Source organism: Mchenga conophoros, linkage group LG6, assembly GCF_057382185.1.
Source record: "Mchenga conophoros isolate Kocher_MC1m ecotype Shallow Benthic linkage group LG6, M_conophoros_male_GT1.1, whole genome shotgun sequence".
Lineage (NCBI taxonomy): Eukaryota > Metazoa > Chordata > Actinopteri > Cichliformes > Cichlidae > Mchenga > Mchenga conophoros.
In genome coordinates this window covers 8061789-8087823 of record NC_140531.1, presented here as the reverse complement: position 1 = coordinate 8087823, position 26035 = coordinate 8061789, and the positions used below count along the sequence as shown (strand labels likewise).

At 39.9% G+C, this 26035-nt stretch overlaps 1 protein-coding gene across 1 annotated transcript; it reads right to left on the bottom strand.

Annotated features, from left to right (window-relative positions):
* Positions 1-233: 233 nt before the first annotated feature.
* Positions 234-26035, bottom strand: mfng (MFNG O-fucosylpeptide 3-beta-N-acetylglucosaminyltransferase). The gene is made up of 8 exons (XM_085276063.1): positions 25294-26035; positions 19833-19878; positions 18448-18550; positions 12770-12923; positions 5985-6070; positions 4032-4197; positions 3868-3953; positions 234-427 (listed from the first exon to the last, which is right to left on the bottom strand). Exons 1-8 carry the CDS (start codon positions 25675-25677, stop codon positions 376-378), a joined length of 1077 nt encoding a protein of 358 aa, XP_085132189.1. The 5' UTR covers positions 25678-26035; the 3' UTR covers positions 234-375.

Sequence of the window (26035 nt, the reverse complement as noted above, 5' to 3'; positions counted from 1 at the left end):
AATTCCTATAGACTCAGTGGACCAGCCTTGCTAACTAAGCTTGCTACATTAGCGCCTAATTTCTGAATTTCACCCTCTTCTCTTGTGGCTCTAAAAGACGAACACAACAATGGCCAAACATTAAATCATGTCTTCGGAATGGAAGTCCAAAAACAGATGATGTCTAGATCCCTCTTTTACAGTCTGTGTTGATCAGTGGTAGGTGAGGCGTTGTGGAACACAGATAAGTCTGAGTCACCGTTATTCCTTCTGCATCCAGAATTGCTCCACCAAAATGAATCGGTCCATTTTTCTGCAGGTAAAGGTAAAATATTACATTCAGCTGGATACCAGCTTTGTCTCAGGTGCTTGGATGTGGTCGTCTTTAGGGGGTACTCATGGACACCAGCTGGTGAGGGGATACAGGATGCAGTGGACAGTCTTAAACCTGCAGAACACATAAGTCATGATTAATAACTCAGAGGTGGTTAACAGCTATTGTTAATGATGGTGGGGGGGGGAGGCTTTTTCTCTAAAGGACTGGGTGACACCTATTGGAATTATTATTTTTAGTAAGGCACTGAATCTTATTGGCTCCTTCCACACATTTCCCTGTGTGTGCACAAAGCTGAATGATTTAATAGGTATCAACTCACCACTGGTGACAATAAACAAATCACCTGGAAAAGAACGTGTGTGAATTATTATCCTTACTTTTATCATTCTTTTCTGGGAATGGGAACTTCTGAAATCTATCTATTAAATACCAAAAATGGCCTGCACAAATATCTACAGCAGCAAAGATTACAGCAGAGCATCTGTGTTTCTTAAATGTTATGCTCCTCATTCACAGTGTGATAAAGCAGTGGGTCCTAAAGTGCTGAGATTAATAAATAAAATTAATAAATAAATATTACACTAACATAGTTAATTCCTTATTGAAAGTCAAAACTGTATTCTGGCTAAGATGTATATAAACATTTTTAAGAAAAAGCAGGCTCATGAAAGTCAGCCCCACTTGACAAAGTTAAATCTACAGTGCTGCTCATTAATGTTATAAATGTGAAAACTGGGTATTTATAGTATGCACGGTGCGCTGGGTCGTCTGTTGATTTGCATGTGTAAACACTTATCTGTGGCTCTGTACTTTCATCTAACAGCAACTGCAGAATGTCAACTAGAGGGCATCTGATGAATATCTTGTGCAATTATCCATTAATAATTTCATATTTTCCTATTATTTATTTTTACTTCCAGAAAAGAGATTATGTTCTGGCCCCTTTGAGCTAGAGTCGCACAAGGGAGAACAGGGTTTGGAGACCACAGCTGGACAGCAGGACCAAAATTATTGTGACTGTTTGCAATGACCCTGCATGTCTTTGAAATGGTTGCTCCGAAGCAGGGACCAAGTCTGCAGAACAATTCTGGTGTGTCAGGACGGCGATAAAACAGAAGTAAGATGGAGTCAGTTTATTTATCAGTCTGCAACTGAATATTGTTAAGCTGGAAATTACATGCAATCTGTTTGTGATAATATGGCAATTAACGGCAACGAATCAGCAAGACCTGCAGATCTGTTGCCATGTGCATACAAAGAAATTCATATTAAACAGAAAATTGCATTAGCTGCTTATATTCAGAGTGCAGCCTGAACCTCAAAGATTTGAAACAAAAGAAATTCCAACACAGAGAGAAGTGAGTTAACCGCAAAATGACTTAGGAGATCAGCAACCCTGCTTTTATATTGGAATATAAGCTAAATAAATAACCAATAACCAAAATAAAGCCATGGTAACCAGCAGAATTGAAATGTTTCTTAGTTGCAAGGAAACATTGCCAGAATATATTGATATTATATATATAAATTACCTAACATACAAGTTCAAACTTGTGTGAATGAACCATTAGTTTGTCTGTTAACAGTTGGCAGGAAAAACACCATTTTTCCATTATATACAGTTCAAGCCTTTGTACAGACAGATGAACCTGTGACCTACTCCTCTCAGGCTGAAGGGAGGGCAAACACAACCGTGCACTAAACCAGAGGATGGGAGCAAATGGAAATGCCACTGTGAAGCATTTGTGGTGATATGTTCTTACAGCTGAGGATGAAGGAAACCGGAAAAGACAAACACATCTGTTGTTCCATTGTGTTACATCAAATTGCTTTTATCTGGGAGTGAAGATAGAACAAGATCAACTGGAGCCAGAGGGCTGTCATGCCTTAACGTAAGATCATGAGAGACAAAACTGAAAACTGGAGATTGGAGCTGGAGATTTCTACAGCAAATACCTTTAGTAAACAAGAGCTTTATCACTGAAGACGCACAATAAATGCATAAGCCTAAAATTATAATAATTATAAAACACTTACAGTATTTTTTACATATTTATCTTATTTTATTAATTGTTTAGGGGTTTTTTGCGGTGGAGAAAGTCGTTTTTCCATTCTCAGTAACAATATCGATATTGTCCAATATCACACAATATCGATATTTTTTGGTATATTTAATTGTGAGCATTTTGTAGACAGACATTATGTCTCCCCTTGACAATTTGGTATGATAAGGTAAATAATAAACTGAAGGCTAAACAAATGACGTGTCATTTGTTATGTGCATTTGATGTCCTAAATCCTGGAGCTTTTCATGATTCCCTCTGCTAGATATCGCCATCAGGTCAAAATGAGGCCCATTACTGCTTTGATACACTTCAGTCAGATTTTAAGGCAACTGCAGCACAGAGTCGAGTCTTCCCTGATACTAGTGCTCCTGTGCTTTTAGATTAGAGGCACTTTTACTTCTAAATCTGGGCTGCTCTTTCTGTAACGAAACATTGCTGGACCACAGGGTTTGTAGTTGTCCCTGGGAACCATAATTCATAACGCGTGTCCTTGACCTGTGATTCTTTTGTGACCTTCACATCAAACCCCCATCTGCTTCCGTTTAACCTGTTCCCATGTGTCTGAATAAGTGACGCATCCAGTGGCTCAGGAAGGCCGGCAAGTTGATCCCTGATTGCCTCCTCGGGCAAGATACTGAACTTTTAGTGAGTCCAAGAGCAAAAAGAATGCACGGGGAGAAGCTGCTAGACATTATGCAGCACTACACTGCATAATCATACAGCATTCATCTGTTGAATGGTCTTAGTAACGCTCATGTTTTATGCTGTTTTCACACATCAGTAGGGTCATATTGTGGGGTGCAGTAACTTTTGCAGACTCTGAGGGGAGCGCTGTTTGTAAAACACGTACTTGGCATTCATAGGACAGAGGTTAAAATGTAATGCTCTGCTCAAGGAGTGAGGCATTGTCCTGCAAAACAAACCTTAACATTACTGTGACACAACCCTGCTAAATTGGCCAAACACATATTCAAAATTGCTTTGTGTAGTTAAAAATTACTTCTACTAAATACGGGGGGGAAAATGCAACCAAAAAATGAAAGAAGAGAACTCAGGTACTTTGAAAAAGCAATAAAATGCCTAGAGACACTGTATTCACGCTGAGAAAAAAGCACAAGCACACAGAGATACAGAGCTCTTCTTACATGATCCACTCTATCTCCAGTGCCTCGACCTGGATTTTTATGCTCAGTTTTTGGTCATTATGTAGTATCGCAGTTGCACTCATGATCATTTTAGACTATGTGAGTATTATAACCTGTCGTGTAGTGGTTTTGGCATCCAATAAGCCTTTAAAACCAAGCCGCATGAAAATCCTACAATAATTAGAGTTTGATCCATTAGTCTTTAAAAGCGACATATGTTTTTTTAATGTTATGTCATTTATGTGCAAAGGGAGCCAGTGGAACACTAAACACAATAATGTCAGCAAGGACACATTTCTTAGTACCCCTCATTTACGAATGAATATTGCGAGAAACAAACCTGGAGGGATCGTCCTCCTTCGAGAAGCTCCCTTTTACCTCGATGCTATTCATCTTATTCTCGAATATCCCATAGCTCAGTGTCACCTGCAGATTAGAAAACACATGAGAGTAGGAAGAAGTGCATTTGCTTGGACACCTGTGTATAAAACCGCCTGCTACTACCTGCTGTGGTATGCTTCTCTGGCTGATGAGCAGCAGGTTTTCCAGGTGTGAGTGGAATAAAGGACAGTGGACCATGGAGATTCCCAGTCGCTTTTCCACAATAAAGCCCACAGTGCAGTCATCAGGAAGACGGATCTTAGCTGAAGTTCTCATGAACTGGGAGCCACTGACATACACAGGGAAAAAGAGCCTTTCTCAATATTTTCTCACATAACAGAGTGTGCAATACATCCACATTTACTGTGGGAGAAATTTAGCACCATAAACTGTCCAACCTTTATCTGAAAACATGTGGTTGGGCCCATTGACTGTTTACTGTGCATATTTTACTGCTGACCTTTTCCAAAGAACTATTTTAGATTGGTTCTCTAGCTCTACCTGTAGCCCTGGGCAGCTATTAGTTCCAGCTCTTTGAGAGAAGTACAAATACAAAGTTTCAGAGACAGACTGAGAAGCCAAAAAGTCAAAACAGATACAGCACCAATTTTGTCAGTCAAAAGATTAACAAATTGCTACAAGATAATTTACAGAATGAAAATCATGTCGTAGTTGTCGTAATCAAATTAGCCACTGAGACCATAAACACAGCAATAAATAATTTTGGTGGAAAACCAGTCCTGTTGGTATTTGGAGCAGTAAAAAGTAAGAGGAGATTTATTAAGATTCGCAACGAGCAATTTACTCTAACTCTGCTGATGTAGCAATGAAAAAGTATCTCTTGTGCTTTGTGTTTGATTTGACAGCATTAAGTGAACTGATGAGGCAATGCAGAGGTTTAAGAGCGTGTGTAGGAATTTCAGTTGACCCCGTGGTGTACAGAGCAAAATGACACAAGAACAGAGCAAACGGAGCGATGAAGTTGGCTTTGGAGCTAAAAAAAAAAATCAGGTCTTAGATGGACATCAGGCAAAGGAAGTGTATTTTGATGTTTGTTTGTTTTTTGATCACGGTGCTGATTGCTTTTATTCTGATCGATGCATTTCCATTAATAAACTTCAAAAACAATGTTTTCTCCAATAAATTTTCACTATACTCCAATGAAACCGTTACAAATTCAGGACCATGGACAGCGCATCCATTTTTCATGAGCTCGTCTGAGCTGTGCTCTAAAACATAACCACAGGTGCATCACAATATGTGAGATATAGATCACAGATATACACATAAAAGATTCCCACATGAGATCTGCAAATCCTTTTCTTTCTTTTTTTAACTAAACAAATCAGAGTAAAATTGTGCTGGTACTGTTGACCTGTTGACACCACCAGTCTGAGAGTATAGAAATAAACCTTTGTCATTTCCAGTTGTTCTGTCTCTTGAAGAGATGTAGTTTATTTTAATGCAAGAATGCTACAGATCACGATGTTTACAGTCTTACATCGGAGTCTGTCAGTTACTGAACATCATCTGTTAATGTGCGACCCTGCTCTAAATTGATTGTCTCTTGGCAGGTGGGGTCATTTTTCTATATTTGTCTATAAAGGGACGCACAACCAGAGAAGTCGCCCCCTGCTGACCGTTAAAAAGAGTGCACATTTAAGGCATTTTAGAATCTGCTTTGCTTTTTCAAACCAGAGGTTTACTTGTGTTAGCATTTATGATTTAATTAGTTTAACGTTTGGTGCTTTTTCCATTAAAACTGATGAGATATGTTAAAACAAGTTTATATCATTGAGCATTAATGCAAGTTCCCTACAACAATGTAAAGAACAGGAGGTCGTCTAAAACTAGAAAATCTGCACACTTATTAAACAAGAAGCCATTTTTACAAACAAATGTTTAAAACCAGTGAAAAAATGTGTAAAAGCCCCAAACATGTTTGGTTTGAATTCATATCAGCATTACATAGATGCAATTGTCTGTGTGCTTGTGTTTTTTTTCCTCACTGTCTTATCATCATCGTCCCTATAAAGCACACACACACACACACACACACACACAAATTGTAAATACCTGGCCCACGGAGCCATCTTCTCTGCCAGTCTTCGACTCAGGCAGAAGCCTGCTCCACCTGTTGCAAACCAGAACTGCACCTCCCTCTGATAGACAACACACAGAAATTATTAAGAGATACCGTATAAAAATAATCACAAACTAACAAAGACTGGACTGGGTGTCGTATGAGTAAAAATGCGGTTCCAGTGGAGATATACCACAGTTTCAAACCATAAAGGAAACAAAAACTCCACCTCGACTTTTGCTGCAACATGTTGTGACAGTACAGTAGACAGAACAGTCACTGAAGCGCTGCACTATTCCTGCTGTGGTAAAATGTGCTTATTAACCATTGTAAAGTACTATGTGAAATATTAGTGCTCTGCAGAGGGTGCAACTCTGGCTGTGAAATGTCACTCAAATGTTTCCAAGGAAAAACTCCTTTTAGCCGCTTCAGACTCACAGTAGATGCTGTTTCCTCAAAAAGCTGTTTAAAACACATTTTCTGTGCTTTGAATGAACTATTTAAAAATATACAGATACATTTCCATTAGACATCTACCGACTTAACCCTTTATATGGCAGTCGTTGTTACCGAGTGTTATTTGAGCATGTTGCAGAACTTTTCTTTTTACTTGTGTGACTTTTTTCAAACTTTTTTTAAGATCAACACTCACTGCTTGGGGTTCGCATTTTTCTAAACAGTGTGTATACATAGACTATAGGGAAAAAACACACATTGTCAGTTTTCACAAATATAACACAAAATGAAAGCGCAGCGCTGTCACAGGAACCTGCTTCACTGTACTTGGTAAAGCTGCTGTAACATAGTAATGATGTCCACTAAGATAATGCTGGTCATTGTCATTTTAGTCATTATCCAGCCAACTCTGAAGGAAAACAGTGAAGTGTAGATCTACTGAAAAAACATATATTGGCATAGAAATAAAAAAATATATATATATATAAAAAATAGCATTGCACCTGGTGTGGGTGCCCCTTATAATTGCATGTAGGTAATTCAATCGAAACTAAATTACAATACTGAATTACTATCTTAATTTTAGCAGTAGTAAGACTGACAATAAACCCCAATAAATGCCATTTATTTATTATAAACCTGCTATGATGTCATAAAGCAAACAAAATCGAATATCTCACAGTTTCTAGCCAGAAAAAAAAGGTGAAATGTGTAAAAGTGGGTTAAATTTTTATCATTGGATAACTGTCTGTATGAAGCTTTGACAAAATCCATTTTACTATGAATACTACTGTCCTATGTTTATAATAGGGTGTGTTTTAGAACACAATGTGGCTCACCTGGTGCTAAAAACTACAAAGTAACCATCAGTAGTGAACGTTTTTTAGGTGAACGTTGTGAAAAGTAAATATGGTGACATCATTATTATGCCACAAATTTCACTAATCTATACTTTCTAGAAATCCAACACAAACAACATCTAACTCAACATCTAAAGCAACTTTTGAACTATATAATCCTTCGCTCTTATCGACTTATCAGTTTGGGCATTATGAGCCCAACTGTAGGAGCAGGTAAGTGCGAAGGACCCGATTTCATGAATTCTGGAAGAACACTGAAAATTACAATTCTCCAGATCATCACTGATTGATTAGACACACTGTTGCCACTATCTGTCACACACCTGATATTTGCTGATTGGCTGGAAGAAATCCATGTACAGTAGTTGTACCACCTCTCAGTGATTTATGAGGGGGGGGGGGGGATTTTGACGTCCATTTAAGGTACCAAATATTATTTATGGCCCAATAAAGAGCTAAAGCCTTTAAAAGCTTTGGTTGTATTAACTCTTTTAAATTGTGTTTACTTTTGTTACACACATATAGAGACTCACACCAACAGACATACACACATATACTCATCTGGGAATACAGAACACAAAAAATACAACACAAGCTCACACTGAATGTTATAAATATTTGCCACCATTTCACAGACACACAATACCTCTGCTATATCAGAGGAAATCAGAAGAGGAAAAGGGCCTCTATGACTGAACCTAAGTGTTCACGGTTTCTCTTTCAGGCGCGTATTAACTGCTCTGGTTTCCAGTCTGTTATGAATAGTACATCTTTATCTTCTAACTTTGAGCCATTTCTCAAGCAACTATTGTGTTTTTCCTTCTCCTGTGGCTTAAATTGCTCAGTTGATATTTTGCCGGGGTAAATGTGCTGCCTTGTTTTCCTGTTTGTCACAGCAGGCAGATAAAGAATTTAACTCATAGAGCGAGCTGTAATTGCACAACTAATCGGGAGCTTGGAAGATTTCTTTCCCTTTCTGTTCTTCATTCTTCTCTTTTTACCTCCTGTTCACTAATTTTCTTGTAAAATTTAACATGTGAAAAATGTACTTGTCCTTCCTTCCTTTACTTTACTTTAATTTCCTCTTTCCTGTACATCTCTTCAAATAAACTTCTCTTCCTTTTTACTATTCCTCTGTTTTTTTTATCTCTTCCCCTTCCTTTTTACTTCCCATTCCTTCCCACTCCATTCCTTTCTTTTCCTCCTTCCTCCGATCATTATCCTTCCCGTTTCACTATAGTGACAGGAAATCGGAAAAAAACTAGGCAGCAAGATGTAAGAAAATGAGATGAGGAGACAGAGAGGAGCCTGACATCGCCTTTTTTTTTGTTTTCACTAAAGGGAACAGAAAGAAGGAAGGAAGAAGGGAAGAGAGAGAAAAAGCAAAGCAAAGATTAATAAAGATCTATTCTTCCCTGCAAATGGCTGCAATCAGAGCAGAGAATGTGACACGAGGGAGACGGAGAGAGTCATTTCAAGAAACGAATGAGAGAGACTGTAAAGTGCAAGAGGGAAGCAGAGAGAGACAGAGCACGACACCCTATTCAGAGAGCATGCTGGAGTCAGGATGCTCTTTAACTCAATAGCAGCATTAATTCTGTAAACTCAATAACACACATGCATACCAATGTAGGCGCACGTGCGCCGCACACACTCATGCACACACACGAGGACATGTGTATTCAGAAGAAGATGCTGCTGACCTCAGGGGGAGCCCCTGCAGCAGTGGAGAGTGAAAATGGAGAAAACAGAATGGATGGTATGGATTTTGAATGGCAGCAGTTAACCTGACTTGGGTGAAACTTGACATAAAACCGATAGGAGCAGCTTCAGCTTTGTTTTACTGTTTAATGGTGCCTGCAGAAGACCAGCAAAGCCAAAGATCAAAAAGAAGAGAAAGAAGAGAAGCATGATGGATAGACAAACGAAGGAAAGGAGGGAAAAAGGAAAATGACCATCAGAAAAGAGTTTTTTTCCATAAGCTCCTTGTGTAAATTACATGTGATCGACAGACTCCAGCAGTTCTTGACAGGGACGGTGTCCTCTGACATCAGCTGCTCTCTCTGCTGTGTGAGCAGGAGGGAAAACCCTGGCTGCTTTCATTCATCTCATTTTTAGTTTTCCCTCTTGATATTGGAAATCTTCACTCTGTGGTGACCCATCCTCTTACCTTTACAGCAGCAATATTTTTTCATCTCATCTCTAGGATTTGTTACTCATTCTATAATCAGCACCACTGACATGCATAATGCTAACAACTTACTTTATGTACCATCCATCCATCCATCCATCCATCGTCATCCGCTTTGTCCGGGGTCGGGTCGCGGGGGCAGCAGCCTAAGCAAAGAGGCCCAGACCTCCCTCTCCCCAGCCACCTCCTCCAGCTTGTCCGGGGGAATACCAAGGCGTTCCCAGGCCAGCCGAGAGATATAATCTCTCCAGCGTGTCCTGGGTCTGCCCCGGGGCCTCCTCCCGGTGGGACATGCCTGGAACACCTCACCCAGGAGGCGCCCAGGGGGCATCCTTGTCAGATGCCCGAACCACCTCAGCTGGCTCCTTTCGATGTGGAGCAGCAGCTTTATGTACCATAAAAATAAAATGTTGCCATGGTAATGATCATGGTAAGAGATATGTCACGATGACCTTTCTAGATGTCTTCTCTAAGTTCCCCTCACTGAGCACACAGGACAAACTTATGTTTAATGTGCTGATGCATCACAGTGATCTGAACTCTGTCACCTTTTGACATTGAGTCTAATAACTGAACTGAATTAGTCATTAATTCAGCTGAAATTTGAGGACTGAATGTCGTACTTGGTTCCTGTAGTGCTAACTACCTGCTATAGCATTAATTGCTAATTGTGTGTTGGCTCTAAGGGAACAGTGGGACAGCTTATGTGGAGGAATACAGAGCGAAGACACCAGCATGAAGAGAAACATATATGTGTATATATATTCAGGTTTTACACTCGTGTTTTCACTAACCACGTGAAAATTAATGTGACATCAGATCATCCTTCCTGTATGAAGGAAGGCATACAGAAAGGAAAGTGCTTGCTCATAGGGGGTCATATGATTGTTGGGTTTTTCTCTGTATCTATGAAGCGCCTTGAGGCGACTTTTGTTGTGATTTGGCGCTATATAAATAAAATTGAATTGAATTGAACTGTAAGCGAAGCGCCAGTTACAGCAGTCATTTCATGCAGCGCTGTAACATCAGCAGGCAGTCGCATCTATCTAAGCCCGCCGTTAAGGCGCAGGAAGCCGCCGCAGCACTCCCCTGAACAATAGGTGTCACCACACAGAAGATACCGTCGTACACTTGTCTCTTCTGTCCAGCTCCAGGGACGTGGCAAGCAACTGCAAGATATCATATTGCAGATCTACATTTGGTCAGTCAGCTTTTTCCATAAAGGCTTGCCATCTGTGGAACACACTTCCAGCCGAAATCAAATTGATTACAGACATCAGATCTTTTACATTAAAGGTTCAAATCTGGTTAAAGGGAAATCCGAGATGTAGTCATTGGATTGATGATAATTTTAATTTAATTTTAATTTATTTTTTATTAATTATAATTGTATTTATGATGTAATTTGGTTTTATGAAAATGTATGTTTTATTGTAAAATGTATCGATTTTGATTGTAAACCCAACAAGGGACAATTGTTGAAAATTAGCAATAGCTATAAACTTATGTGCGTTACATCAGTTTCGTATTTTTGTACTTGGACTATGTTAAACTGCACTGTCCCTTTTAAATAAATAAATTCAAAAACACCATAAGGCTCCAGTAACACAGGCTTAGAGACTGGGACAAATGTCTATTCCTAAACTGGTTAGTAAGTGATTGCTGGCAGTTGCTGGCAGCCGCAAGGTAAAATGGTTTCAGAGGTACGAGGTGCTGCAATGAATGGTAAATGGACTGATTCTTCTACAGCGCTTTTCTACTCTCCCAGACGCTCCAAAGCTCCAAAGCGCTCTACACAACATGCCACATTCACCCAATCACACCCATTCTTACAAGCACTTTATCTATACTCAGTGCTATCTAAGTACATTCACACTCCGATGGATGCATCGGAGAGCAACTTGGGGTTAGCTCCTCCTGAGCTACAGCCACCCCCAATGAAAACATCCATGCCATTGATTTGATTGCTAGTAGATTGCCTGCAAGATGCCGGCTTGTCTGAAAGCCTCAGCGCTGTGCACTTTTACTCTGAATACAAACATTCTCTATTTCTGGGTTCATCACACTCACTACTAGTTTGTGAGTGTTTGCAGATATGTAACTTCCAGCATGGGGGACAATATGCACACGGCGTCAGATGTAAGACGTGAACACAAGCAGAAAAGCACTGAATCACAGCTGACCTTGTTCACATACAGCTATAAATGATTTTGTTTTGTTTCATTCGTGTTCATGAGTGGACAGATTCCAGCTGAACAGCTAAAACCCTAAAAGGTCATAACATTTTCCTGGTTCTTTACTCCCTTTTTTAACTTTCCTTTAGTTTTTGTGAGACTCTTCCATATGAGTAAAGCCAGTTAATGGAAACAGTAGGATGGTATCATTAATTATACTAATGGTTATAGCTCGTGTCTAAAATGATTTTTTTAAGTACAACAAATAAATATGAAGAGAAAGCTGCTGGTATTACTAGCAGGGGGCCCAGTTTGGGCTTTTACACACTAGCAGAAACCCTTTGTTACATCCAAATAGCAATAAGCCTGACCCAATTAAACATGTTAACATGTGATTTCTTGAAATTGGTCCTGTAACCGTTTCCAGTAAGGATCAAAACTGTGAAAATATTTCTGGTGGAGAACGCATTAAAGAGTCGAGCACTCTGTGGGTATTAGTCGAAGCAATTAACCTTTCCAGAAAGAAGCTGTTCACTATCACCGCAAAACAGAGCGAAAAAGGGACACCGTGAAACAAGGACAGAAGGAACGAAAAAAGAATCCATGGAGTGAGAGAGCACAAACCGGAGAAACAGTAGGGTTGATTTAATAACAACAAGCAAGTGACATAACAGCAAATAAGAAAACATTGAAAACAAAGGAGGAGAGAAGGAAACCAAGATGGAGAAAGATAAAGAATCTCAGGAGGCTCACTGGAAAAATTAAATCTGCGGACGGCCATCCTGCTCTAATCAATGATCATTCCACATTAATAAAATTGAGTTTAGAGTTGCATTATGCTGTGCTACAAAGAGTATTTTTTGAGTGGGTGTCAGTTTCCGTCTTTAAAATGAGATGTACTGAACGTGGAACTGTAACCAAAACCTTCATGTTTTCGTCCCTTTTTGCATATTTAAGAGATTTTTTTTCTTCAGGGTGCAGTTATATGCTCCTCACTAGATCACGACTTCAGCATGTACTTTGCAAAGCTCAGCCAAGTCCTAGTGCTAAGGTTGACTCTGCCAAGAAACCTAAAATACTCATGAGTGGTATCGTACCGTTGCGTTGCCCTCCAGCAGTTCATGAGCAGTGATGGGCTTGTCCAGGCTCGGCTTGCCCACGTAGATGTCACCTTCCTGGGGGAAGGCTGACAGCAGCGAGAGGAGAGCTTCTGGGTTGACGTAGTTATCATCGTCCACATGACAAAACCACCTGAGGAGCGATCGGTGAAAGAAAAGGAAAAATATTCATTTAAAATGTAACCGTGGTGCTGGGTTTATAATAATAGTTTTCTCAGCTTCGCTCCATTTCTCCTGTTGACATTTGCAATCAGGCGGAAAAAAAATCTGAAGACTAATTTTCTTCTTTGTTGCTTCCACTCTTGCAACAGAGAAATGAAAAAAGTCTTACCTAAGTAATGCATCGTGCATCTGTACTTGAAATGGCGATACCTTACACTGACTGGAAGAGGAGAAACGGAAGCGGGATGAAATTCCTCAAACCAAGTGTGATCAATGCTGTAACCCCAAGTCATCTAGTTACCCATATGCATGTATTTACTTGTGGTTGGATGCCACAGCAAAAATATGAGATTTTCTTTTAAGTTTGATATTTTAGGACTCCATGTGAAAAATAGTTGACCTTTGGTCATATAAATATCCTGAAGCCCTTGCAAGCCTATCTTCATTACAGACATTGAAAAGAAAAAGGTTATGTTGGCACATAGTGCCAGATACTTCATCTAAATAGAGAACTGACAGCCACTTAACCACAAGATTTACAACAGAGACTGAAAAGCATTTGTATGTGCTCGTATCCTGCTGTTTGTGTTTATAGACATCACTGATAGGCTTTACCTCGAGTAACCAACAAACACAGACCCAGAGCTTGACTCAGCGTGTAGTCTTTTAACAGTCTCACCAACTTGTAAATGTGACTGTTAAATTCATGAGATCAGGTGAGAGAACAGAGAGAAAAGACACCTGGAGTCACAGCAGTCTGTAAACTATTCATATCACAGTTTACAAGGTACAGCATGTGAAAAAGAGTTTTTATGGGACTCTGTGCTGTGCAATGAGAAACTAAGTAGTAAGTACTTAGGAATTAAAGCAGTAAGCAGCAGTCAGGTGCTGCTGATCAAGTGCACTTGATTAATTGATCCTCAGCGAGTACGAGCACCTCTATAGAAGCAGAAGGTTTGGCAGTTCGCTGGTGTGGAGCAGACAATACAAACAATTTGAAGTCCATCATTTGTGCAGTGAGAAAAATAATTCACAAACAGAAAACATGCAGCACAGCTGCCAGTCTTCCCTGGAGTCAATGTTTCAGTAAATTTATCCCAAGGTCAAAAAATGCAATTCTCAGAAATATAGCAAAAAAAAAAAACAAGCACTACAGCTCAGATGCCACAGGCCTCAGGTACCACGTTCAATGTTAAAGATCACGACAGCACAAACAACCGATGGCTTGTTTGGAAGGGTTGCAAGGGGTTGCCAAGCACGATGGTGGAGGGGTGATGATTTAGGATTCAATCCCTACTTTTAGGCAGAGTCACAAACTTATTTAAGGAATGTTTTTCATCAGATTTACTTGAAATATTTTTGTGTCCCAATTAGTATTAGAATTAAAGTTATGGCTCTATCCCCACTCATTCAGACAGTGTTCTTCATGAGAAGGATGTCATTGTGGCTCAAGAACGCCTGTGAAGCAAGATATCGTGTCCCTTTCAGAGGGAACTTAATCTTTTTGTGGAAGAAGAACATGATGAGGTACATCTGTAATAACTTACTTCAACTTCTAGTTAACTTCTTCAGTTAATGGTAGTTGTTAAGGTCACGTGATAAGAGATAAGGTTGTATGTGTAATGATAACTCTTGGTTATCTTGGCAGATCATTCTATGTGATACTGTCACAAGAGCTCTGGAAAAGCTAGCAAAGAAATGTTGAATTTGGGCATTTTAATGGGAGAAGATTTAAGATCTTCTCCCATTTTGAAGCTTTTTTCATCTACATTTGTTTTTGTCCTCACAGCTTGAATTGCTCTGTGAGTAATCGAGCTGTTTGATTTTTTTCTCTGCCATCTTAATGACTGGACATGATGTCAGAGCCTCATTCCAAACCAAACAGGCTTGCACTGCAACATCAGAGTCCAAATTACAAAGCTGCTGGTACCAAACTGAAGTGCTGCCTTGTTTCCTCTGCCATCCTAATTGCTGCCCAACAACAGAAAAGGCTTACTTCCAAACCAAACATCCTCACTTCCCTCTTGAGTGGGACTTGAGTGAAACTGGGGAGGTTTGTAAGTGTGCCTTGGAACCAATTTGAAAACATTTTCACTGCCATTCTAATAATGAACGCCCCCCCATTCACTCCCACCCCAAACACAAGCTGTTAAGTTTCATTCATTTTTCCATAGATCAGTATCAAAGGATTGTCAATACTTTATATTGTACAGCAGCATCAAGCAGCGTTGTCTCGTGCATATTCAAGTCCCTAATAAACAAACTTTTCAGTTTCTTGGAAATATTTTAATCCTGTTTTTTTCCTGCTTCTTCTTCTTCTGTGATTACATAACGCACAAAGAGCTAATAAATACAACAATGACACAAGGGTAGCCTGCACTGTGTGCTAATGCAGTGTTCGAGACAAGGCATGAAATTGGAAAAGATGCAGACAAGAGTGTAGGGGATCATACATCATCTTCATTCTGGGCCCATTAAGAGCAGATTGCATTATTTTAGTTTTGCCCCAGTTGAAAGGTGTTATGGATAGCTGACAGTGACTGAAAGGTGTGGTTCAAATAAGCTCAGTGAACACAGAGGAGGCTCAACGCTGTCAGACTCAAGCCTCAAACTGAAGCAACCAGGGCACGGTTAATTTATCTGAGAAGTGATAGTGGGTGAATAATTAGTTTGGCAGCTATTGACTGCACATCCATCTAATGATGTTAGCTATTACAGAATGCAGTCATACATTTATCTAACTAATTAAGCAATTTCTGTATATCTGTTTGCTGGTTTTCCATCGATCTCAACATCCCCTTCAAACTTGTGCCATGTGTACTGCTAAGGACACGAGTCAGAGAAACGTAGAATCTGACTGGTTGTTCCCCCCTCCTTTGTCCCCCGGTTTCCCCTCCCTCTCCCCTTCAGCAAGGAGTTAAACAGTCTGATGGCGTGTGGGACAAAGGAGTTTTTAAGTCTGTTGGTCCTTGACTTTGGGAGAAGCAACCTGTCACTGAACAGACTCCTCTGGTTGTTTATGGCCGTGTGCAGAGGATGCCCAGCATTGTTCATAATGTCCAACAGTTTCTTTAATGTCCTCTTCTCTGCAACTGTCACCAGATTATTTGCATTTTTCTGTGTAATTTTGAGTATGTCTTACATTAAGACATGATGGGAATGTTTTCATTTATTTATTTATTTTCTCCCCGTTTTAATCTGTAGTGGTTCAGCCCAGAACCTATTTGGGCTTAACCAATTAACAAATCAGCCAATACCACCTTGTTAAATGTTAACTGGTCAGCTTGTATATTTCCTGAAGGTGTGATTGGTCCACTTGGATTTTTTTCTGTTTCCTGTTTTTTATTTAAACGCAAACTGTTTGACATTTTGCAATGACCCTGATGAAGGCTGAAACGCATTGGTCACTTAATAAAGCTGTTTCCTAATACTTTAAGTGTCGCTGGAGTCTTCACGTCATCAAGCATCAGCATGCTGTTTGGGCTTCCCACCTACTGCAGTTGCTAGAATACTGCCAAACAACTGTGCGTAAATTGACTGTTACAGTACCCAAGCCAGAGCCTCCAATTATCAAACCACAAGACATAAATTGCTGTATGTCAGGATATGTCAAGACCTACTTAGTCCCAATTACCTAGATGCCATTTGGGCAAACAGGGTGCTAGTTAAAAGTAACTACTTCAAAACTGTGAGAAAATCAATGTGAAATAACACACTACAAGAGTGCACCGGCTGTCCTTTCTCACCAATACGGTGAAGAAGAAAAAAAGTTATTATGTTTGTCTAATCTATGTCACCTGATGTCTTGGTAGAGTATTTAACAGAGGAGATGAAACAACTCCAGGCCTCGAAAGCAGGTGTTCTTCAGGTTTTAGATGTGTCCTTGATCCAACACAGCTGATTTATGTGTTTAAATTACCTCCTCAACATGTCTTGAAGCTCTCCAGAGGCCTGGTAACAAACTAATCATTTGATTCAGGTGTGTTGACCCAGGGTGATATCTAAAACCTGCAGGACACTGGCACTCGAGGCCTGGAGTTGCCTACCCCTGGATTAGAGAATCTAGCTTGATACCTTCTGTGAGGCAGAAACCCTCTGTGCTCTTAAGATTAGGCTTTAAACTTTCCTTTTTGATAAAGCATATAGTTAGGGTTGGATCAGGTGACCCTGAACCCTCCCTTAGTTATGCTACAATAGGCCTGGGCTGCTGGGGGCTTCTCACTGTGTATTTCTTCTTCACGTAACTCCGTTCACTGTCTATGTGTTTATGTGCCACTCTGCATTTTCAAAGTGTGTCCTTTGTCCTAGTCTCCTGTTCTGCCTCATCATTTTGTGTTGCAAGAAGCTCTTTAAACAGTTCTGTCTCCTTAAATAAGGCAGACATTTCATTCCCTATGCAGATACTCTTATGTCCTTGATATTATTATATGCTCCTGTTCCACATTCTTCATAAGTCACTGATTCAGTTCAATTCAGTTAATTTTTGTTTACATAGTGTCAAGTCACAACAATCACCCCAGGTGCTTTATATTGTAAACTAAAGACCCTACAATAATACAGCCCCAACATTCAGACAATCCCATATGGAGCTAAAACTTGGTGACAGTGGGAAGAAAAAAAGTATCGTTTGCACAGAACTCCCACAGATGCAGATTTGTCCCAAATAAATTAAACAACTCAAAGACAATCTTAGTGTTAAAAACACTAAGAGGAAGGCTCAGACAGACTTATCACAGCAGGTGTAAGGCTGTACTGGCCCACATTCACAGAATGCTACAGGACCAAAGGTGATATTTGAGAGGAGGACCAGTGCCGTCTCCTGGCTGAGCACAGACAGACCACATCAGTACTTCAGGCACAAAAGGACATGGAAAATGAAAGTAGCCAGGAGCGCAGGAGAAACTTCCAGGCTCCTACAATCAATTAGAACCCTGAAGGAGAATTTTGGTGCAGAGGAAAAAGCCACAGATGAATGGATGGACAGACTCATTCATTTAAAACAGCAGATGGAAGAGGAAATGAAGGAACCAGAAAAAGGCAAAGAAATTCCTCCTCTTTCAAAGAATTCCAAGAATTTCTAAACAAGTCTGTCCTCCGAACCTAATATTAATAATATTTTTAATTATATTCATTTTATTACAAATGCATAAAAAATAAAAACATAAAAGGCTGTTCTTCATACCTTTACAAGTTGGACAGCACCGCACAGAAAAGGTAGTTAAGATGATCGATTAATGCACAGGTTATGCTTAAATAAATTCCAGTCTTTTAAACTCCTCAAAGATTACTGTTGTAATAAGTGTGACTGTAATAATCCTCACCTCTGTTTATGCCTCTGTAACCCTGGAACATAATTTACTTCTTTGATTTCTTGCCGCACTAAGTGCTGCTGTAACGGTCTGATTTCCCCACGGTGATCATTAAAGTTTGCAATCTTAATCTGATCTTTAAAGCCGGTGCAGAGAGGGTGTTAGACAGACCGTAATCGGGCTCACCTCTTGTTTGAGGCCATGAAACCGTCGTACTCTGCAGACATCTTGCAGGACAGAGCCTGCTGACTGTGATCAGACTGGCAGTCTGTTACCACCATGTTATAACCTGGTGACAGAGACAGACAGAGAGAGATGAGAAAGAGATACTACTGGATGCCATCTGTTTCAAAGCAGTTGCACATGGTTGGGTGTATTGATGATTATACCATTCTGCATGGTACATTATTTTACCATCAGCCATGATCAACCCTGTTTGTGATTGACAAGTGATATTAGAAATGGAGAGAAAATATAAAGATAGAGATGTGTGTGATAGAGAGTGAGGAAACAATATAACAGGGGTGAACAGAAGAAGGAAAAAACTAACAAGCTAACAGCATGAGTAGACAGCTCAGCCTCCACTTAACTTATCTATTTAAGACACTCCACGATATTTAGGACCCAGATTGAAAGGATTCCCTTCAATTTACCCACAGGAGCATTTGTAAAAAACAGTCACTGATGTAGGGTGATGAGGTCTGGCTTGCAGTCTGCCCAGTTGTCATTTTTACTCGGCAAAACAGACTAGAAATGAGAGGCCAGCTGGAAATCGAAGCACTGTTGCAGTCACAACAAGCATTTACAGAGTTGGTTAAGCCAGGGCTGTGGCTATGGTTTGGGGGTTTTAGTGTTTGTAACTAAATAATTGATGAAGTTACTGCTGTCGTGCCACATGAGTAAATGTATGCGCCTCTCTCTGTATGGGCATGCTCATATTCATCCTTCCTAATACTCTTAGGGGAAAAAAAGACTTCCAAAAACACAACTTCAGCTCCTGTGAGGTTATGTTGCATTCATTTTTGGTGACTCTCACAACATCTGGGCACATCTGGATTTATTGCTGCTCGATTAATATCAAAATGTCTGATTTTAATGTAAATTTTCGTTGCAGATTGTTGGAGAGTCCTTTAACTGCCTGCCTGCAGTCTCCCCTTTGTGTCACATGTTTATTGCTGCAGTATGAGCAGTGGTGTTGATAGCGGGTGTTAGTGGCAGACTTTAAAGAGCAGCGCAGGAGCAATAACAAAATATTTCAACAGGGGATGCCTAAGGCAGCTGCCTAGTTATCCTGTAGCCTTGGGTAAGAGTTATGGGTCACTTCATCTCATTCCTGTGTGCACGCCAGTATTAGAAGTCTTCCTGATGTCTGTGGTGTTGCATTTGTACACTGTGGCATTGTCATCTTGAAACAGAGAATGAGCTTACATATTTAAGGTTGTGTGCGCCAGCATTATCTGAGAAACATCCCATATAAGGAATGGAAGACACATTTGCATGCGCCCACATATATAAATATTCTGATTTAAATCTAAATTTTTGTGTGAATGAGATTCAAGATTGCTGCTTACCTTCTGAAGTTAGGTCCACATCCTCTGTGTCTGTGAAAATGAACGTCTATACAAAAGAAAAAAGGAAATATAAAAGAAGATAAGGAATTAAAAACAGGAGCTTCGATTGGTTATCTGTCTTCTTCTCAACATCTGTAACACATCATCCTGAAAGTACTCTCATTAGAGAGCAAGAACACAAACACATCATATACTCACAAGGATCAATGGGATCAATGTGATGGAGCAATGCGACGTGACAAAAACAAGGTTCCCTGCTGTGAGCTAAAACAATGAGTCATTGTACACACACATACACACACAGCATCATGATCCAGAGTGGTCAGAGCAGCACGATATGGCTGAGTCAGTTTCTTCTTTGGCAGACCCCCATATCACTAGATAGATAGATAGATAGATAGATAGATAGATAGATAGATAGATAGATAGATAGATAGATAGATAGATAGATAGATAGATAGATAGATAGATAGATAGATAGATAGATAGATAGATAGATAGAAGAGCAATACTGACATCTAGTGGTGTGAAAATGTCAGCTTTATTGTCACAGCTCGGCTGTCTCAGGGCTGTCACATAGAGATTGACCAGTTACACTAACAGTCAATGTAAAATCAGCTATTAGCCTAGCATGCATGTCTTTGGACTGTGAGAGGAAGCTGGAGTACTTACAGAGAACCCACACAGGCACGGGGAGAACATGCAAAACTCCACCCAGAAAGGCCCCAGCTGGAAAGGGCCTGACATTCTCATTGTAATTGATGGTGCCACCCACTGCACCAATATGTAACCTGTTTTTTCTTTCCTTCTTTTCCTCATTATTTACAATTTTACAAAACACCACAATGCAGAAATGCTCAGATATAAGCAAAGTTGCAACTTTTCTTTTGTTCTGCTTTTGGTTGAGCCACAGTGAGTGTCTCTGGGGAAACTATATTCAGCACCTCCATTATTTCACCAGGAGCCTCATTTGCCTTTTTGTTTCCTTTTTGTCTTTTAACCGTTGTCACTCCTACAGAAAGATGTCAGACACTGAAAACACTGCACTCTTCAGTATTTATTCTGTTGCTTAGGGTGTGCAGGCTTCTCTTGTTCAACACTGTTACTGCTTCCATCATTCCTCTACCACGCTCTCTCGTGGAGGTGCAGCACTATGTAGATTGCAGTTGCACTAATACATGTACACACAGTATATGGCCAATAGCAGAAAGCAGTGAAACCAAGCAGTATGAAGCAGTTAATATGAACATACACCATTGTAATAATAATAATTGCTTGTTATAATGTAATTAATTAGCAAAAATGTTACAAAATCGGAATAATATTGTATTATGATCATATCGGATGATGTCTGGTAAGTCCCACTTCTAGTTAGTGAAGGCAGGGAGTTGTGAAGGAAGTGTAAAATGTGAACGAGAGCTCCAAAATTAATCCAGTAAGTTAACTTTCAGTCTATAAAATTGTGTAAGCTTCCAGGGAAATGCCATACTAGTGTTAATTTGAGGTAACTGTGCAAATTCATGTGTTTAAAAATGGCAGGCTCACTGTCTGACCGTTTTACTAGCTGTGATTATGTGTATTTTTCTCTGTATTTACATTAAAGTGAGTTTCCATAATATCCTCTCTGCTGCATTCAAAGAGAAAGGCTTCATCTATTCTTAAGTACACTGTTTTATTATAGCATCCCAGTCCATCAATCAAATTATAATATTCTCTATTCCTCTCGCTCGCTCTCCCGTTCTCCCTTGAAGTGACATCAAACAGCCTCTAAATCATTACTTTGGTCATTTTAATACAGCTGGAGCTCTATCCCCCCCCCCCTCACTAGTTCTCCCAAAGGCCTTTTTTAACCTTTTTTCATCCCTTCCTGTCATCTCTCCATCACTGAAGCAGGAGAAGGAGGAGTAATGAGATACCAGGATCAATCCTCCCCCCCGCTATCATCACGACAACCACCACCACCTACGCCACTAAATCCTCCAGAGAAAATTTTGCCATTATAATTAGTTTCTCCACCTCTGGCCATAACTCAAACTAAAGCACCTGCACTGAAATCAGTCAGCCTGGGACGAGGAACGAAAACGACAGAGCGTGGAGTTGGAGCGGCTCGTAAACAGAGTTTGCAGGGACGTTTCACTGAGGTCAGGTGGGAATGCATAAATCTGAACTTGTTTTTCACACTCTTAAAGGGCTATTAAGTAAGATTTGTACCACCCCATAACACAAAATGACTGCAATATATCTTAATAAGGGCTCTGATCAATATTTCAGTGATTCCTTTGTAGTATGATGATGATAATCTGGCTTCTGAATCGGACATTTGGATGCTCAGTCTGTTCAACTGTGGCACTCTGAGAAGCTTGAATGGGAAATTTGTTGAGAGTAGAAGGGGGCAAAATCATTCTATAATTGTTATGGCCAAACTGACGCTGATACCAATGGCAGTTTTTGGGGAGTAAGAAAAAATCTGAAATTGTGAAACCAGGCACAGGGTCACACATTCTCGCATGCTGACTAACCGAAATAACAAAACCAAGAATAAATTGCAGTTAAAAAGTGCACAATATATAACCTGAACCACAGATCTGATAGCTTTATCAGTGAACTTAGTTTCAGGTATAAAACACTGAATCTCCATTAACAATTTAGAGTTGTATGGTGAAATACCAATGATTTACTAAAACTAGTCTATAAGATGGCAACTGTCAAGGAACAACACACAGTGTAGCACTTTGTATCTATTACAGCATAGTTAATTATTTTTTATGACCGTGTGTCTGAATAATGCGCTACAAAAAAGGCACTCAATGTTTAATAGAAATAACAGAAGTCAAACATATCAAATGTTAAAAATCCTCATTTCTGTTGGATTAAAATGGTTTAAAATGTGATTTAAACATTTATAAAATAAAGAGACAGGGGCATGTTTACCACTGTGTTGCATCACTTCTTCTTTTGACAATCTCCAAGTTTGGGACTTGAGATGATGATTTGTTGTAGCTTTTAAAGTTGTTACACTGTTTTTGGTTTATACTACAATGCATGCTGCTCAGTAGTTAGGGGCATTCTTGTTTCATAATCCTTCATATACTGAGATATATATTAAAAGCTGGAAATTTAGTACCATAACACTTGTGCTTTGATGATATATTTTCTTCAACATTTATACTCCTGAAAAACTCCACCTTTCTAGATTGCTCATTTTACAGTGTAACAACTATTCGAAAACTTTTTTGACGGTTTGCTTTAAATTTTTAATGAGATAATTCTTCTCTGTGCATCACTCCAGATCAAACTTTCCACTCTGAATGTGAAATATCTCAGCTTCTACTGGATACATAGCCATAGAGTACACAGGAACAAAACATTTTAATGATTGAAATCCTCCTCACTTGTCCTCTTGCGCCACCGTGAGGCCAAAATTCTAACTTTTAGCATAAAACCTTTATTCCAAATGTCTAAATTGGTCATTAAAGATGTTAGCCATTTCTCCATCCACTTATATCTGTTTCCACCTCTGAGATCATTTCTGTTGTTGGTGCTGAAAGATGTGATAGAAATTTTTGAAGATCCGAAGCTAGACTGAGGCCAAGATCATATTAGGGATTATCACAATGTATTTACTGTTTTAGGGCTTCCAACAAGCTGTTGCCAGCTGCTGTCAGGTCTAAGCAGATTAGCTTCAATATTTTGTGGAAGCTGCTGCCAAGCTGGTTGACTTTTCACCCCAGGTGTGTGTGTGTGTGTGTGTGTGTGTGTGTGTGTGTGTGTGTGTGTGTGTGTGTGTGTGTGTGTGTGTGTGTGTGTGTGTGTAAGCATATGTGGGTATGGGGTTCATTCTGTTCTGCAATCAGCCCTACACTTCCTTTTCTATGACCAGCTTCCGTTTTAGTATTGTTAACAGAGTCACTACACGGCGGCTGCTTCCCCTCGGCTGAGACAGCCTGCCTGCGCAGCTTCCTGTGTATGCGTCTGTATGTCTTCATCTACCACTGGGTGTGTAGTTGCATCTTTGTGTCATTGTGTAGCTATAGATATACATATATAGAGAGAGATAGATAAATAAATATAGGGCCTGTGTGTGTGTGTGTGTGTGTGTGTGTGTGTGTGTGTGTGTGTGTGTGTGTGTGTGTGTGTGTGTGTGTGTGTGTGTGTGTGTGTGTGTGTGACTGTGTGCAGGCACTACCATCGACAAACGCTAAAGCAACATTTTGTTTTGTGTTTGCAAAGAGAAAGAGGAAGAGTATAAACCAAGGCGTCTTTAAAAATGTCTTTCAGCGCTCTGAGATGTGAAAAGAAAAGAAGCTAACAGAAATGTGCTTCCTCAGCTCTTTCATCTGGTGTCAAAAAGGAAATGAACTCTGTATGTACACTCTGTACACTGTATGTGTGTATTTAAATAGAAGAATCCTGAAATTTTAAATAGTGAAACTGCTCACTGACTTGCATATTTGACAGCACTGACACACAAACAGGCACAGTGGTCAATGAAAACCTCTAAGCCGATACAAGCGACTCAGAGTAACTTGGGTTGTTTCCAGAACCTAAAGGAAGTCTGATTTTAAAGGTCAGGTAAAGACAACTCAAACATCTTTAGGCTGATGCCACTGAAGTATAAGATAGATATGTTCCTGAAAAAATAAATATATTGTATTGTATACATGCGAGTAACTAGTTTTCTAAGTATAGTAACAGAAATTACCCAGATGAAGGAAAAGGGTGAAAAAAAATGTCCCAAACCCCTTTGAAATTCTGCACCACAAGTACCACCACTGTTGTATGTTCAAAATGTTGGATGAGCTGTAGCAAAAGACTTTTAAGCTGAATACCCAATACCTCACAGATCAGGCTTTCTAACAGGTTTGACACTCTATGCCAATATTTAAAAATAGACCCTTACATAGTCGTGAAGTGAGACGTGCAGACTGTAAAACCAAAACAGAACTGATTTCTTTATGTTACTCTCTGTTTGTTTGGGGTGTTTTTCTTCATGCTAGTGGGACAAGACTAGCATGAAGTGATCAACAAAAGAAACTAAATTTAACTTTAATGAGCCATCAGACCTGCAGCACCAGAGCAGAAAGGAAGTGAGTGTTTTCACTTCATCTTTAGAGTCATGGCACATGGTTTGACAGATCACATGTTTACTTTTTTCTTCTTTGTTTTGCCTGAAATATTTCTAAGAAATTAAACTCTTGAGCTTTACGTGTTATATCAGTTTCATTCTGTCATACCATTATAGGATTAATAAATGCATTGGAGTTCCTCTTTTATCTGTTTTGTTCACGGGTTCGGTTAAATCAACAGCTTCCTGTGATTGCGTAAATATTTTTAAACGAATGTTCTACTAAATATAGGAGAGAGTTTAAATCTTTTTTAAAAATCTGGTGGTTTGCTTGAATCAGGAGCTGCTGTGTGATGAGAAGAGTAAGATGTTTCAGGAAACAGACATCACACTCACGTGCGCTTTGGTTCTGGAGATCCAGGTCTCCAAAAGAAGCGCGAGGCGCGTCTTGTGGAACCTCCCGGTGGTTTTCACAGCTATGTAGACGTCCTCCACCTTCAGTTCGGGCTGGCTGACATGTGCGTCCTCGGGCACCGAGCGACCTCCATCGGCCAATGCTGTATCCCCGCTGCTTCTGGTACTTTTCGCCGGGTTCTGCGCGTCCCTGACCAGGAAGGTAGCCTGCTGGATGGTCCGGTGGTGGATCGCACCGGGTGATGGATGGTGAACCACTATAACTTTGGGAAGGCTGCTGGTTCGAAGCTGAAAATCCACGTAGAGAATGATGAAGAAGGTGAAAATTAAGACAAGCAACCTCCGGCGTATCCATCTGTTACGCATGGTAAAGCAAAATAAATTTAAAAAAAGAATCTCAGTTAAATGTTGTAGGTCATTTAAAACGTGCTCTTAGCCGCCTTATTTAAAATCAACGTCATTTTTTTAAGTTCTGGGTTAATTTCGTAACGGGTCCTCCATCACTTCTTCGTCTTCCTCCTTTTTTACAGTTCCTGAATGGCCCAATTAACTGATAATTCTCACAAGTGCAGCTTCAGTTTCAGAGTCGTGTCAGTCACACACACGATCAGGGTCTAAACTCGTGTCTGCTGTGATCACATAGGCAAAAACTCGCATTTCCTCTCATTTTGTGCAAAAAGCCAGAAGCGCAAAGATGTATTTGACTTTCCACTTGCAGCTCTGC